Genomic DNA, 13,770 nt, shown 5'->3' on the forward strand with positions numbered 1-13,770 from the left:
CGTATATTCGTATACAAAACGGCTATCGGCTTCAGAGAGAGCCCGCCTGTCCACTTGTTATAGGCCCGACGACCCCCGTTATACGTCAATGCGTACGGGGCAGCCCCCCTGATGCCTCGGTGGGCTCGCGTGCTGCGCGGTCCGGGGTTGGTCAACAAGGGTCCTGATTCATGGTAATTGTCCACAATTAACCGGCGTCGCATTCAGTTTTTGCCTTGTGCCTGGCACGCCTGGTTATTGGGCAGTGCACAGAGTAGCATCAAAGCAACCACATGACTGGAATTAATTACTAAAGCAACCGCCACTTTTGTGCATGTGCTGCAGGTGGGCGCTGCACAACCATACTGCCGGGCCATGTCTGGTAAACTAGAGCTGGACAGGGCGGTAATGGTAAGAGAAGCACATGATTTTAATATAAAGCAATTTCTGTTTATTTATTCGTAACATCATCATGGGCGGTTAAGCCGAACAAACAAACTTCTCTTAGCCACAAGTTTGACAGTGGTCCCTACCAACTGGAACACAACAGGGTATAACACTTCCGCCGGTAAATGAAAAAAAAAACAGCCCTCCACATATGCGTACAATCGTCATTCTCCCCCGCTCAGAAAAAAGTCTCAGACACACTCTTCTTTGAAAGCGTCAATGATCTGGTACTCCCAAAAGGTACCAAGCTGTCGGCATTCTGCAACACACTCGGGGTCATCCCACCACCAGGTGTTCGGTGGCGTAATGTGCTTGCCCCAGACTTCCACCCAAAGCATGCGCCCAGCTAAGCTGCGCAACTCTGCTTTGTCTCGTCTCTCCTGATACAGTTTGTTGATGCTGCGATCCGGATCGTTATACCCTTCGCCCCGCGCATTCTCTTGTAGAGCAAAGAATTTCACCTTGGTGCGCCAACTGCCCTTACCACGAAGACCAGCGTCACTAAGTAATCTAGGGAACAGGCGACTGGGCTCCAAACAGCATGATTTTCTCTCGATATTGGAGAAAAGATGCTTTTCCATCCAATCCCGGAGCTTTCGGCCAATAGTTCCGGCGCATGGCAGTGGGTCAATGATCGTTACTTTGAAATATCCGCCCGGCTTCAAGCACTTGTACACACTGCACAGTACGTTAGGCAGCAAATAGTATGGACAAGCAGACGGTAAAGAGAATGAATACACAGTCTGGATTATCCGCGGCGCCACAGGGAAGCACACAGCCCCTGCCGGCGGTGCTCGCAACACATGGATATTGTGTGGCCAGCTGCCTCTCGGATTCTCCTCAGTGACATGATACACCTGTGTATCGGGATGCAAAGTACTGAGGTACGATGCATAGGCTTTTGATTGTCAGTAATATGTTTGCAACTTTGAAATGGAAAATAAATTACCTTTCGTCTCGTAGAGCAACATGACTAGCGGTGTCGCCGTAAGAGATGTCACAGGATGGTCTTTGTCGTAGCCTGTATCTGCTATATAACGTCGACCATGAAGAAGAGCGAGCATCCAATGTCGTTTGACATCTTCCAGCCCAGTTACTTGACCTTCATCAGCTTTGGCGGCGAAGACTTGCTCGGCTTTTGCTAATACCATAGCAGTCGGCGCGCCAGCAGCTGACCGAACACTCTGAATTGTATTGGACACAGCAAATGACTCTGTCTTGATGTCGCTCTCTGCACAAGTCTTCAATGAAACTGCTCTTTCAGCTTTTTGAGCCTTCTTGGCATCGTGAGCTTTCCACTGTGATGGAGTACGCCAAGCTGCAGGGTTGTTGATCCCCAAGGGGGTCGGCGGGGTTCGCCGCGGCGATTTTGGAGGTGGCGTCAGGAAGACCGGCAATTCCGGTAAGTCCCCTGATAAAAGTGATTGTCCAGGACTGGGAGGATTGTTAGCATGGGTTTCACACAGCAGTTTGGGGATTTGGCATACTATTCGGAAGGGGATCTCGGTGGCGTGACAAGCAGGGTATCAATGGATGGGGTCCCTCCATCTGATGTTTTGGGCTTGCTGGTAGTTTCTGGGTTGTTCGAGATAGATGAGAGTTTTTCTTGACGTTCAACCCGGAGTGGCAAGTCGCCTAGGATTCGGATCAAAGCAGCAATACTAGGTGATTCACAGCCGCTACCATTGGAGAAGGAGGTTACAGGGATAGCAGTGGCGGAATCGATACTTCCGAACGACTGCGCAAGACATTCTACATCAACATACATCAGCTTTTTGCTACCCATAATTCAAGAACAATGCTTACCATCGAATGATGGAAATGTGTCCTGATAGCTGCTAGAGAAGGGCGTGTCGGAGCTGGCCTTGGTCGGTGAGTTCGGTGCCGTTGTCAGCAGGCCTGAGCTTCTTCGACTGGATGCATCGAATGTTGGCGATATTGGCGAGATCGTGGACGTGGAGGTGATGCTGGGTGTGGCGAGTCCAGAAAAGGACGGCGAGCGATTGCTGCGATTGTCTTTTAAAATGATAGCGTTTTTGGCACTTCTAGACCGAAAAAAGCTAAAAGGTGACTCGGAGGAAGAAGAATTTGATGAAGAGGTGGTAGCGGAATCTCTTCCTGAACGGATGCTGCTTTTTTCCTTGTCACTCCTCTTTAGACTCTTCTTGGCCCGATGCTCACCAACCAACTCCTTGTCCGGGTCGGTCCATACTACATCCCACATCTTGATAGACGATTGCGGGCAGAGTATCGAGGCTGAATTTTGAGTTAAAAAAAATTGGTCTCGGCAGGGCAGTTGTCAAGGAGGGATAGCCTAGATCTTGTCACGTCGCTGCCGGCGCTGAGAACGGGGCGTTGGTGTCACAAAAACAGCAAGTGAATGAGGTTGTAACTGAGCAGCGCGGCGGCGAAATTTGTCGCGGGTATGTTAAATTGTCCTGAGGAGAAGGAACCGTCAGAAATTCGGCGCGGCAGCTCGCGATGAACCGGGTTGAACTTGTAGGATGGCGAACCAGGGCACAATGCAGCTGCAACTCGACTGCAGTAAGCAAAGAATTTTGCTACTGTCAGGATGCGATGAAAAGATGCGTGGGAGAGTCTTCGCAGTCTTGGGCTTGAAATAGGTACAATGCAGATGATTGCAGCAAGTCAGACGCAGCCACCCGGGGGGGTGCCACGCCGAAGCAATGCAGTGCGGCTAGTGCGATGTGCGTTCGGCTGAGCTGAATCTGAATTTCGGGCTATGGAAACATGGAAATATACATGATGTAATCGTTGAAGAGCACAGACTGCCGGCAGATTGCCGAGGGGTAGTGCTGAGCAGGAGCAGGTGGTCTCTACGCAAACGGCTGCAATATACCACCCGCTGTATTTTTTGCTCTAGGACGGAATAGTCATCTTCGCAGTTTGTTTTTCCATGTTTCTATTCTATCCGATCTAAACTTTGCTGTTGTTTCCGTCCCCGGAAAGCACCCGCACTGCTGAACTCCATCTGACTTGGTCCAGGCCGATGCTGCGTTTGCAAACAGAAAGATGGAGACTTACTCATCCGCTTTCTCTAACTTCTGAGAAATAACTGACGCTGACGTTTATTATTCAAATCAGAAAATAATTATGTGTAGGCACCTTATTCGGGAGTATCGCAAGTCACCTGCGGCCTTCACTACTGCGCCGAAGGCAAAGCTGCGCTTCTCGAGGGAACAGATCCCCGGTATGTGGGCTGCTACTACACTGCTGCGCCGCATGTTTGCTACCATGGTCCTGGATAATTTCGATCCATTTGACTCCTAGCCCCCTCTCAATTGCCACTTGGGAAACAAGGTCGGCTGTGCCCTTGTCATACGTCGGGTGCTGGGATTGAGTTGAGCTGATCTAACGAATGTATCACAGATCAAGCCGACGTGCCACGGAGCCAGACCAGATATAGATGGCCATCAAGGGTTTGCCGAAAAAAGCCCATCTCCCATTCGTCGACGCAGGGAGCCGTCGGAGCACTTCCCTTTGCGTGTGGCAAGCGAGCCTCGTACCCAGAGACATGCAACTCGCTTGCTGGGTTCCTGAGTGGACAGCTGGCCCCCGTGGCACACGACGCGCACCAATATTTCACTTCGATCCATTTGTGTTTCTTGCTATGTGAAACATAATGACTCGGCGTGTGGCGGAAACAAAGAGGCTGGTGGTGGCCAGGCCAGTGGCTGCATATCAGACTTGCATGCATGAACAGGTCGTTTGGAGCTCACTTTGACCCGGAGGCGCCGTTTACACCAGTGGCACCCATACACGCTCAGACCACGTCCCAAACAAGGCTTTACCATAGTGATGATTCTATGCCTCCTTAGATTCAGCGGACTTCCTCGGCAGGATCTGCTTCCACTGGTCCAGATGCATCGTACAATGGGGGACAGTATCGCGGGTACACGCGTAGAAGTAGGCCGTGGAACAGCTTCCGTGAGAGGCTCTGTTTTGCAAAGCAATCGCAGCTTTAGACATGATGCTTTTTTTTATCCTGAGTCTACCGACTGCAGTCTAATTACTTACTTAATTACTTATAACCATGCTTTGTTGTCCTTACCCCAACTGTTGATTCGGTTCCCATCCACATACCACATCTCCAAAAACGCGGACGGGCCGTTCGTTTTCTTTGCCAGCTGGCAGATACCCTTTACCCCGCTATCCAGAGGTGATTTCATAGCATCTTTAATTTGCCGGCTGTGAAGGTATCCGTTGCCTTGGTAGCCTCGGGTTTAAGTCAACTTCCCGCTCTACCATTGTCACCTCGTCCGTTTGTAGAGGGCACGCACTTTCCCGGCGAAAGCCGGCTTCCCCTTTCTCCTGCACAATTTCAGTACCCCTTTTCACGTATACATCATCGGCCCTCGAAACACCGAATATTATAACAGCATCGCTCACGTAGCACATTGCTGCAGTGCGCGTCTCCAAGGGTCGCGCTCGCTTGTCTACGGCCGAGTACATTCCACGTCGGAGCCGCCATCATGTCGCAACCAAGCCACGACGAGTTCGTAGTGGAATCTCATGAACCTGCTGCTAGGCGCTCCAAGTTCTGTGGTCTACGCGACTTTTGCGACTTGGCTGATGAATGGATCTCCGCATCAAAGTTTGGCCACTTTTTCCGCCTCTGCGGGAGCGGCCATGTAAGTTCTTCCCTCGAGCAAACCAGCAAAAAAAGAATACATCTAACAACATCATCAGCCCAACGAAAACACCGACGCGACAGCTTTCCAAGAAATTCGTGCCGGCTTGACCACTTTTGCCACCATGGCATATATCATCGCGGTGAATGTAAGTATGCATGGCTGATCAGTCGCGGTGGCAGCACTGACATAGCGCTCAAGGCTTCCATGCTCTCTCAAACAGGTGGCACATGCGAATGCAGTCTTGTCGACAGACACCAATGCGATACCATTCCCGCCTATGTCTCGTGCAAAGAAGGCAAGTAGCAAGGTAGTAGGTGCTGAACTCTGCTGACTTCTTCAGAGGTCCGACGCGATCTAGTTACAGCCACCGCTGCTATTGCCGGCATGGCATCTCTTGTTTTCGGTCTCCTGACGAACCTTCCGGTCGCAATTGCGTATGCTTGACATTTGAACATTTCCCAGTATCTGCGTCTGCTGACCATTTTGAAGTCCAGGCATGGGTCTGAATGCGTACTTTGCGTTTCAGGTCGTTGGTATAAACGGCAGTGGCTCTGTCCCATATCGCACCGCCCTGACTGCCATCTTCATCGAGGGATTCATCTTCATTCTCCTTGCGCTGACTGGCATGCGACAATGGCTCGTCAAGATTATCCCCGCAACGCTGAAGACGGCGACGGGCGTCGGCATCGGTTTCCTACTAACTGAAGTAGGCCTCTCGTACTCTTCTGGCATCGGCGCCATTACTGGCGGAGGCCGCGCCTCGCCGCTCACTCTGGGCGGCTGTCCCGCAGAGCTGATCGATCCCGTCAGCGGTGTGTGTACATCCGGCCAGATGACGAATCCCAAAGTGAGTGCTTGCAATGTTTGTTCTGCAGAAGCTAGGCTAACCTGTGAAGCTTTGGCTCGCTGTTCTCTGCGGTGGCATCTTGACTGCTTTTTTGATGGCATACAGGATCAAATATGCCCTCGTCATTGGTATCGCTTTGGTTTCTGTCATTTCTTGGCCGTAAGTTTCTCTACTTACTGTCCCTACACACCCTTCTCCAGCTAACAACTCTCAGGCGCAACACTGCCGTCACATACTTTCCCGACACCGCCGAGGGTGACTCACGTTTCGAGTTCTTCAAGCAAGTCGTCGCGTGGCATCCGCTGAGCCGCGTGGCCAACCAGCTCGAATGGGACATCCAGACGAGCGGCTCCCACTTTGCGCTCGCGCTCTTTACCTTTCTGTACGTGGACATCGTTGACGCCACGGCCACTCTGTACTCGATGGTGCGCTTCTGCGGCGTCGTCGACAAGGACGGCGACTTTCCACGCTCGACCATTGCGTACTGCACCGACGCCGCTTTTATATCCATCGCGGCGCTATTTGGCTCGTCACCCGTCACGGCCTTTATCGAGAGTGGTGCTGGCATTGCCGAGGGCGGGCGCACAGGACTAACAGCCATTGTGACGGGCTTGTGCTTCATCGTGGCCGTCTTCTTTGCGCCAATATTTGCCTCGATCCCACCCTGGGCCACGGGCTGCACCTTGATTCTGGTACGTGCTGTTTCTATCCTACATGATTGTCCCACTAACACCATGAAGGTCGGCTGCATGATGATTCGCCAGATTACGCAGATCAACTGGCGCTACATTGGTGATGTCCTGCCCTCGTTTGTCGTCATGACCTTCATCCCCTTCAGCTACAGCGTTGCATACGGCTTGATTGCGTGAGTTACCTTGCCCTCCGAAACTTAATCGCATACTGACTTCTACTAGGGGCATCTTCGTCTACACCATGCTCAACGGGCTCATCGGTATCGTTGTATACATCTCCGGCGGGGCCTGCGAGCCTCCCGAGTATGACCTCAAAGAGTACTGGAGCTGGAAGGGCGCCGGGCAAGCCCCGTGGTTTGTGCGTGCCGTCCGCCAGCGCCGCAAGAGAGCGCAGGATGTCGCCACGCCGGTTGGTGTGCCCGAGTCGCGCTCGCCGCAGCAGGACCGTGTGGTCTCTTTCTCGCGTGACTCGCACGGCCGGTCCTCGCCCAAGGGTGAGTCTGCCACGATGGCCGAGCAACCCATTCTGTCGCGGCCAACTCCGGAGCAGATGGATCGCAGGTCTCGCTGAGGCTCTACGAAGCCAAGGTAGCGGGTGTGGAGTAACATGAATAGCATGTAGGACGAAAGGAGGGGAGTTTCCTAGATGACTGAGAATTTCACAGGTATTTCAGAGTATGGCAAGTGGTGGAAAATTGTATGGCGTATACGGTTTCGTGTAGGACAACTTACAAAGGCAATTTATAATTAGCCTCATCTGATGAATGTATGAACGAAAGCCTTTCTCGAAACATTGTGCGGTGATGATAGGACAGCAAAATGGGTATATTGTCATAACCGTAGCGACCCTTGCAATTTCTTCCGTGTCACATTCTAGCTCATATCGACATCCCCGTCCCCTCCCCTGCCTCGCAACGCCTTCTCGGCCGTCTTTCTCCTCTCCAGGCTCTCGTCCACCCACGTCTTGACGCCCTCATCACCGCCTGCGCGGATGCGGTTGCCAGCCACGCCCTTGAGCACCTCGCCCGCGAAGCCGACAAAGTTGTGCCGGCGGAGGGCGTTCTCAAAGCGCCACTCGCGGCGCTTGCGCTCCTCCCTCTCCAGCAGCTCAGCGTCGCCAAACTCGCGCGCGCGCACACGCAGGTCGCGGCACATGGCCAGCAGGTTGAAGCGGATCTCGGTTGCCTCGTAGCGGGCGACGCGACGCTGCAGCACGTCGACCACGCGGCGCGGGAACTCGTCTTGCGCGCACGCGCCGTGAGAGATGGGCGCCGGCTGCAGACCATCGAGCTCGTACAGCGTGCCGCCGATCGGGGTGTAGGCGACAAAGTGGAAGGCGTCCTCGGTCTCGGCGTTGGGGTCGCGCTGCGTCTCGTCGGCAAACGGGTTGCTGCGCGCGAAGCTGTTGTGCACCTCGCGGATCAGATCCGAGTTGCTCAGCGCCTCGCCGCGGAACTCGGGCGGCAGCACCATGGTGAAGTCGCGAAAGTCGCGCAGCTTCTCGCCAATGTCGACCTTATGGCTGTCATTGTCGGTGGTAGTGTCCGTGTTGGAAGCGGCCGTCTGGTTCAGCAACACGCTGAGCAGCGCCTGCGTGGCGCACGCATTCTGTATTGTCTGAGCGGCGAAAAAGAGCTTCTCCGAGGCGGCCTGGTCGAATTTACCGTCGAGCGGCCCGTCAGGCGTGGCGTATGGCTTGTCGGTTGGGTATTTGAAAAGAAAGATGACGCCGTACACAGGCTGCAGCGCAAGCAGCTCCGAAGGATCCAGTGTGAGGAGCTCTTCAAACTGAATGTCCTTGACGCCGAGATTCTCTATCAGCGATGTGAATACACCCTATCCGCATGTTAGCATCGTCTTTCGATCTTGTGGGAAGCCGTGTCGCCGTACCGCATCGGATTCGACTAGTAGCAACGGTTAGCGAAGTGCGTCATGGAGCACAGCTGGAGCTTGAACTGACTTGTATTCCATCCCCCGCTCATTGAGGCTGATTTTATATTTTTGTATTGATCAAGAAGTTAAATGCGATTTAAATACCAAAAGATGTACTGCTGTCGATTTCGTGCAAGTGATTTTTTTGTCACTTGTAAACAGATTTTGGTGTTGTCGAGTGGAAGAGTTGCCTACGACGTTACTAGGTGGAACAGCTCGGTGTTGAGTGGTCCGCCACTCACCAAACCCGCTGATAAGATAAGGCTGTGTCACTGTGATGCGTTAATGCTGATTCTTGGAACAAACAATTGCTTCTAATTTTACGCTTTACAGCTGATATGTCTAACTAGTGTTCTCTAACTGGGTTCGGTAGTAGGGATATTTTTATCATCCCATGACTCCTCAGTTTATTTACCTTTTGTATACGCCCGCTTATGTGAATCCAAACAAAATCATACATGCATCATACAAAAGCGTCTTTTCAAACACGTTTACATGGCAACAAGCTGGTCCCTTGCGGGGGCTTGTTCGCGGTTATGCTCCAGAGCAGTATCAACTCCCTGTCGAGGAGACTCTGCCGTGGTATTTTCTTGGTTGGTTTCTCCATTCTCGTTTGCTTGCCTTTCTGCGTCCCGAGCAAGAGCAGCCGCTGCTTCTTCTGCCTGTCGCCTGCGTGTCTCCTCTGCCCGAGCCACTTCTTCTAGGTTGGCAATATGACGCTCTGCCACACCGGGGGCAATACTAGCTAGGAACAATAATCCTGCCCTCTCCAGTCGACGCATTTGCTCGGTAAGCCACGGCTGTCTTCCGTTGTGATCTGCAACAAGACGCGCGGCCATGTTGGCGGGATTTGGTTCCATTCCAGGCTGCGCTGGAGGGACTGGCTGTCGTTGACCAGGCCTGTCAAGCGTTGGGAAGAGGCTTTCCAGATGGCGCATCATAGGCCGCCAAAGATGTTCGCCCATACCATTGAAGGCGCCAGTGCCAACCAAGAAAGTAATGACTGCCGCAGAAATCACAACGAACAATCTGGTCCAACTCGAGTTCGGTCCTACAAACAGCCAAACGAAGAAGCCGAGCCTCGCGATACTCCAAATATGGGGGGCCAAGCGCAGAAGCAGTTGGCCAAAACCAGCCATTGGCGGGGCCCCATGTAGAGGCTGTAGGGCAGGCTGGGCCGCCGGATGGTTCACTCTCCCGTCCCCTGGGATAGCGGGAGGCGGGGGTGGTGGCATGGGTACCTGCGCTTGACCTTGACCTTGACCTTGGGGGTGAGCATGACCTCGATCGAAAAGGCGGCGCCTGGGGAGTTCCTGGTGGTCTTCATGGGGTTCGTCGAGAATATGGGCAAACGGATCCTCGTAGCCCGGGGGATCAGGCGGCGTTGTAAGCCATTGTCGGACTGTCATCTGCGAGCGCGACGCTCCGGGTCCAGGCGCTGGTGTATTGTTTCTCGGCGTGTAGAACGTTTCCATGGTTGCGTTGTTGATGAGAATAGCGCGAGGGCCTTCGGGAGAAGATAAAAGGTACACGTCGAGACCCTGTCGAGACTGCGACCCTAGTTGGGGTGCCGAGGCCATATTGAGGAGGCTAGGGGTAGCTCTCGGCGGCAAAGAAGCTGCGGATGCTGTACGCTGCATAGACGCGCCAACGCCTGACGAGCTTTGGCCAAGATCTGCATTGCGTACCATGTTCTGAATGTCTGCAACGTTATACGCTCCGTTCTGGACAGCAGTCGATGGGGGATTGCGAATGACAGTCTCCATTTGGTAGCTTCGGCCATTTGGACCGTGGGTTTCGCGATATATAGTATGTGTAGGTGCCGGGCTGCCTCTGCGGCTATTTGATTCTCTTGCGGTGTCTGCAACCCCTCGCATGCCTGCCTGCGCTCTTCCTCGCTGATTTTGGTTGACGGCTCGGCTCATAGCCTCCCGCTGCACCTGGTTGAGCCAGCCCGTAAGCTGCTGATGCTGCTGCTGGAAAGCAGCCGCAGCGGTAGGAGGAAGCTGCTGGCCAAGTGGCGCTGGTGAGGGCATTCTTGGCTGCATGTGTGGTTGACCGGGTTGGGCAACTTCCGGAGCACCACCGGGCGCTGGTGCTCCCCCCAAGCCATGCCCAAGGTGGTTTAGAAATCGCGTTACTGGTCGCGGCATCTGGTTTCCAGCGGTCGCGTTGTTGGAAGTCGTCGGGGTGGGGGCCGGAGGCTGCTCAACATCGCGAAGGACTAGATGCATTGTATGCTGGTCAGTGGTGCGCACAGCTTCGGCACCCAGAATGTCGAGCACGGTCGCCTCTTCACGCAGAAGAGCTTTGCCCCGGTATATGAGGCGCTGGTTGCCGTCGGTTGGTCGTAACGGGAGGGCATCGCGAATCATCCCCTTCAGGGCCTTGATCGTTGTCGACGCCGGTGTGGCCGGAAACTGTAGTGGGCGATTAACCCCAACAGATGGCGAGACAATTTGAAGGTTGATATTCATCTGCTCGGGAACGGCATTACTGCTGGCAGATTGCGAAGCCATGGCTGAAGAAGCCGTGTGGCATGCCGCCTTTCGGAGAACCGCACGAAGGAGCAGGTAAGCTGGCAGGATCCGTATTGATTACAACAATTTGACAATGGAGGGAGAAGGCCAACGTCTTATCTAGCGATGCGGATACTGAGTAGTACGCACGTCGGACAGACAATTGCACCGAATTGGAGAGACAGTTGAGAGAACTGCGAAGAATAGAGACCTGGTACGGGCCTAGGAAAAAGAAACGTTGCCAGTGCGTGATGACGGCGAGATGTGACACACAGGGTTCGGTTGGGAGGCTGAAGACACTCTGGCTGGACAGCTTGGAGATTCCACCGTGGCTTTGAAATCGGGCTGGGGTACCTTCGTACCCGCTGAACTCCCTCAGCGGTCTTCCTTTGTTGCGCACCGCTTGTGAGCGCTATCATTGGCTTCTTCAGCGGACGATTACAGTGGCTCCCTCTTCCGGCCTAGTGGCTGCACAACGAGACAAGACGCGATTTATGTAAGCCTGATTATACCAAATTGTGCATACCTCGGCCGAGTTATTTACAGGGGCCTGTGATGGAGGAATTAGGGATGCAAAATTGCTTCATTCTGGCATTCATGCAACCTCGAGTATCGTGTTTTTGCTGCCTCAAACTCGGTCGTCACGAACCGTCCCTGACCTCTGACGACCAGACCGCAAACCGCTCCCGTAAGAACCACTTGACGTGTAAGTTAGCGGGAAGCAGCTTACAGTCTGGTGACGTCCCAGGCCCCAGCAGAAGCACCCAGCGGTAGCACGCTAGAAAACCTACCTACGTTCCCCACGACCGACACAGCGGAGCTTCTATGCTCACCTTGACCACGGAAAAACCAAACACAAAGCTCTGGTTGTGTTTGGTGGCAATGGCGGCGACACTCGGCTTCGGTACTGCGCGCCTCGTAAGGGGTCATGCTCTGAGCCCTTTACGGCGGCAATGCGCCCGCGCGGGCTCGCGACGTCCCTCGACGGCATCGCTGCGGCCCCGAACGCCCAGCACGACTCGCGAATTTTCGTCTGGCTCCTCGGGCCAGCGGCCGCGATTCTCCCAGCGATTAGGCGAGGCGCTTCGCAAGACCAAGATTACATGGTATCATATTCCTGTCGGCCTTGGCGTGGGATTCCTCGGCTTCGTCCAGTTCTACAAGGTCCAGGCGCGGGAACGTGAGAGACAAGAAGGCGGCGAAAAGCCAAAGCCTCGACCTAGAATACAACCAGAGGGACCATGGTGAGTTTTGTGCTGACTGTGGCTTGCTTCATTGACGAGTGCTAATCACTGGATTTCCAGGCAAGTTCGGGTCATGTCTACTCTGCCTCTCAAGGCGATCTCCCGCATCTGGGGAAAATTCAACGAATTGACGATACCCTACTACCTACGTGTTCCTGGATTTAAGCTATACTCTTGGGTTTTCGGAGTCAAGTACGTTTCATCATGATGACAGCGCAAGGAATAACTGCTCACAATACTACAGCCTCTCTGAAGTCTCCGAACCCGATCTACACATATACCCCAACCTCGCAGCCTTTTTCTACCGCACGCTGAAGCCCGGTGCGCGACCTCTTGACCCCGATCCGCAAGTGCTCCTGTCACCATCGGATGGCAAGATTCTGCAATATGGACAAATCGACGGCGGCAACATTGAGCAGGTCAAGGGCATGACGTACACTGTCGACGCTCTACTCGGAAAGCACACGCCGAGCCCCAGCATGTCCAGCGCATCATCTATCCGCAGCGGCGACAGCACACCCAAACCGCGAGAGCACGAAGGCGACGAGGATGTCGTCGGCAAGGAGGAAGAGTTCGCACGCGTCAACGGCATTTCCTACACGCTTCCCGATTTCTTGACCGGCCAAAAGGAGCCCACACACGACGACGCAGCGAACCGCGCCGGCGCTGTCGAGGACCAGTCGACGCAGTCGTCGCAGAGGGCCGTCTCCGAGGTTCGCGCGGACCTGGCCCTCGGCGAGCGTGCGTGGTACGATATCCTGCCCCGCGACAAGGCCACCTCGCTGTACTACGCCGTCATCTACCTCGCGCCGGGCGACTACCACCGCTTCCACTCGCCGACCAACTGGGTCGTGGAGCGCCGGCGCCACTTTGCCGGCGAGCTGTACAGCGTGTCGCCGTACCTGCAGCGCACGCTGCCCGGTCTCTTCACGCTCAACGAGCGCGTCGTGCTTCTCGGCCGCTGGCGCTGGGGCTTCTTCGGTTACGTCCCCGTCGGCGCCACCAACGTTGGCTCCATCAAGGTCAACTTTGATCGCGAGCTGCGCACCAACAGCCTCACCACCGACACTGCCGCCGACCTCGCCGCCGACGAGGCCGCCAGCCGCGGCGAGCCGTACTCGGGCTTCGCCGAGGCTACCTACGAGTCAGCCAGCCCCGTCCTCCACGGCCACGCCCTCCGCCGCGGCGAGGAGATGGGCGGATTCCAGCTCGGCAGCACCATTGTCCTCGTCTTCGAGGCGCCCACCACCGACGACGGCAAGGGTTGGGAGTGGAAGGTCGATAAGGGCCAGACTGTCAAGATGGGACAGGCCCTCGGTCGTGTGAATGAAGAGTAGGGAAAAGCAAGGGGAAAGAGGACCGTGTCATGTACGATAGCCTGCATAACAGCATCGGGAAGGGGTGGAGGGGGGGCAAAGCCTGCTACCATGTCTAGCATAACTCAAGGCATCTCAC

At 54.5% G+C, this 13,770-nt stretch overlaps 4 protein-coding genes across 4 annotated transcripts; 2 read left to right on the forward strand and 2 right to left on the reverse strand.

The window, feature by feature from the left end:
• Positions 1-617: 617 nt before the first annotated feature.
• LMH87_004466 (uncharacterized protein) lies at positions 618-2,650 on the reverse strand (the record flags this gene model as incomplete). The annotated part of the gene is made up of 6 exons (XM_056195686.1): positions 618-1,104; positions 1,165-1,324; positions 1,376-1,860; positions 1,914-2,178; positions 2,233-2,325; positions 2,608-2,650. The coding sequence occupies 6 exons, from the start codon at positions 2,648-2,650 to the stop codon at positions 618-620; spliced, it is 1,533 nt and encodes a 510-aa protein (XP_056049290.1).
• A 2,269-nt stretch (positions 2,651-4,919) lies between these two features.
• Positions 4,920-7,191, forward strand: LMH87_004467 (uncharacterized protein; the record flags this gene model as incomplete). The annotated part of the gene is made up of 9 exons (XM_056195687.1): positions 4,920-5,078; positions 5,137-5,226; positions 5,280-5,301; positions 5,422-5,515; positions 5,571-5,928; positions 5,978-6,087; positions 6,143-6,620; positions 6,669-6,793; positions 6,843-7,191. 9 exons carry the CDS (start codon positions 4,920-4,922, stop codon positions 7,189-7,191), a joined length of 1,785 nt encoding a protein of 594 aa, XP_056049291.1.
• A 302-nt stretch (positions 7,192-7,493) lies between these two features.
• On the reverse strand, positions 7,494-8,602 carry LMH87_004468 (uncharacterized protein; the record flags this gene model as incomplete). Its single annotated transcript, XM_056195689.1, has 3 exons — positions 7,494-8,456; positions 8,511-8,524; positions 8,581-8,602. The coding sequence occupies 3 exons, from the start codon at positions 8,600-8,602 to the stop codon at positions 7,494-7,496; spliced, it is 999 nt and encodes a 332-aa protein (XP_056049292.1).
• A 3,066-nt stretch (positions 8,603-11,668) lies between these two features.
• On the forward strand, positions 11,669-13,652 carry LMH87_004469 (uncharacterized protein; the record flags this gene model as incomplete). The annotated part of the gene is made up of 5 exons (XM_056195690.1): positions 11,669-11,759; positions 11,820-11,841; positions 11,995-12,315; positions 12,376-12,507; positions 12,560-13,652. The coding sequence occupies 5 exons, from the start codon at positions 11,669-11,671 to the stop codon at positions 13,650-13,652; spliced, it is 1,659 nt and encodes a 552-aa protein (XP_056049293.1).
• Between the last annotated feature and the right edge of the window lie 118 nt (positions 13,653-13,770).

Source organism: Akanthomyces muscarius, chromosome 2, assembly GCF_028009165.1.
Source record: "Akanthomyces muscarius strain Ve6 chromosome 2, whole genome shotgun sequence".
Taxonomy (NCBI): Eukaryota; Fungi; Ascomycota; class Sordariomycetes; order Hypocreales; family Cordycipitaceae; genus Akanthomyces; species Akanthomyces muscarius.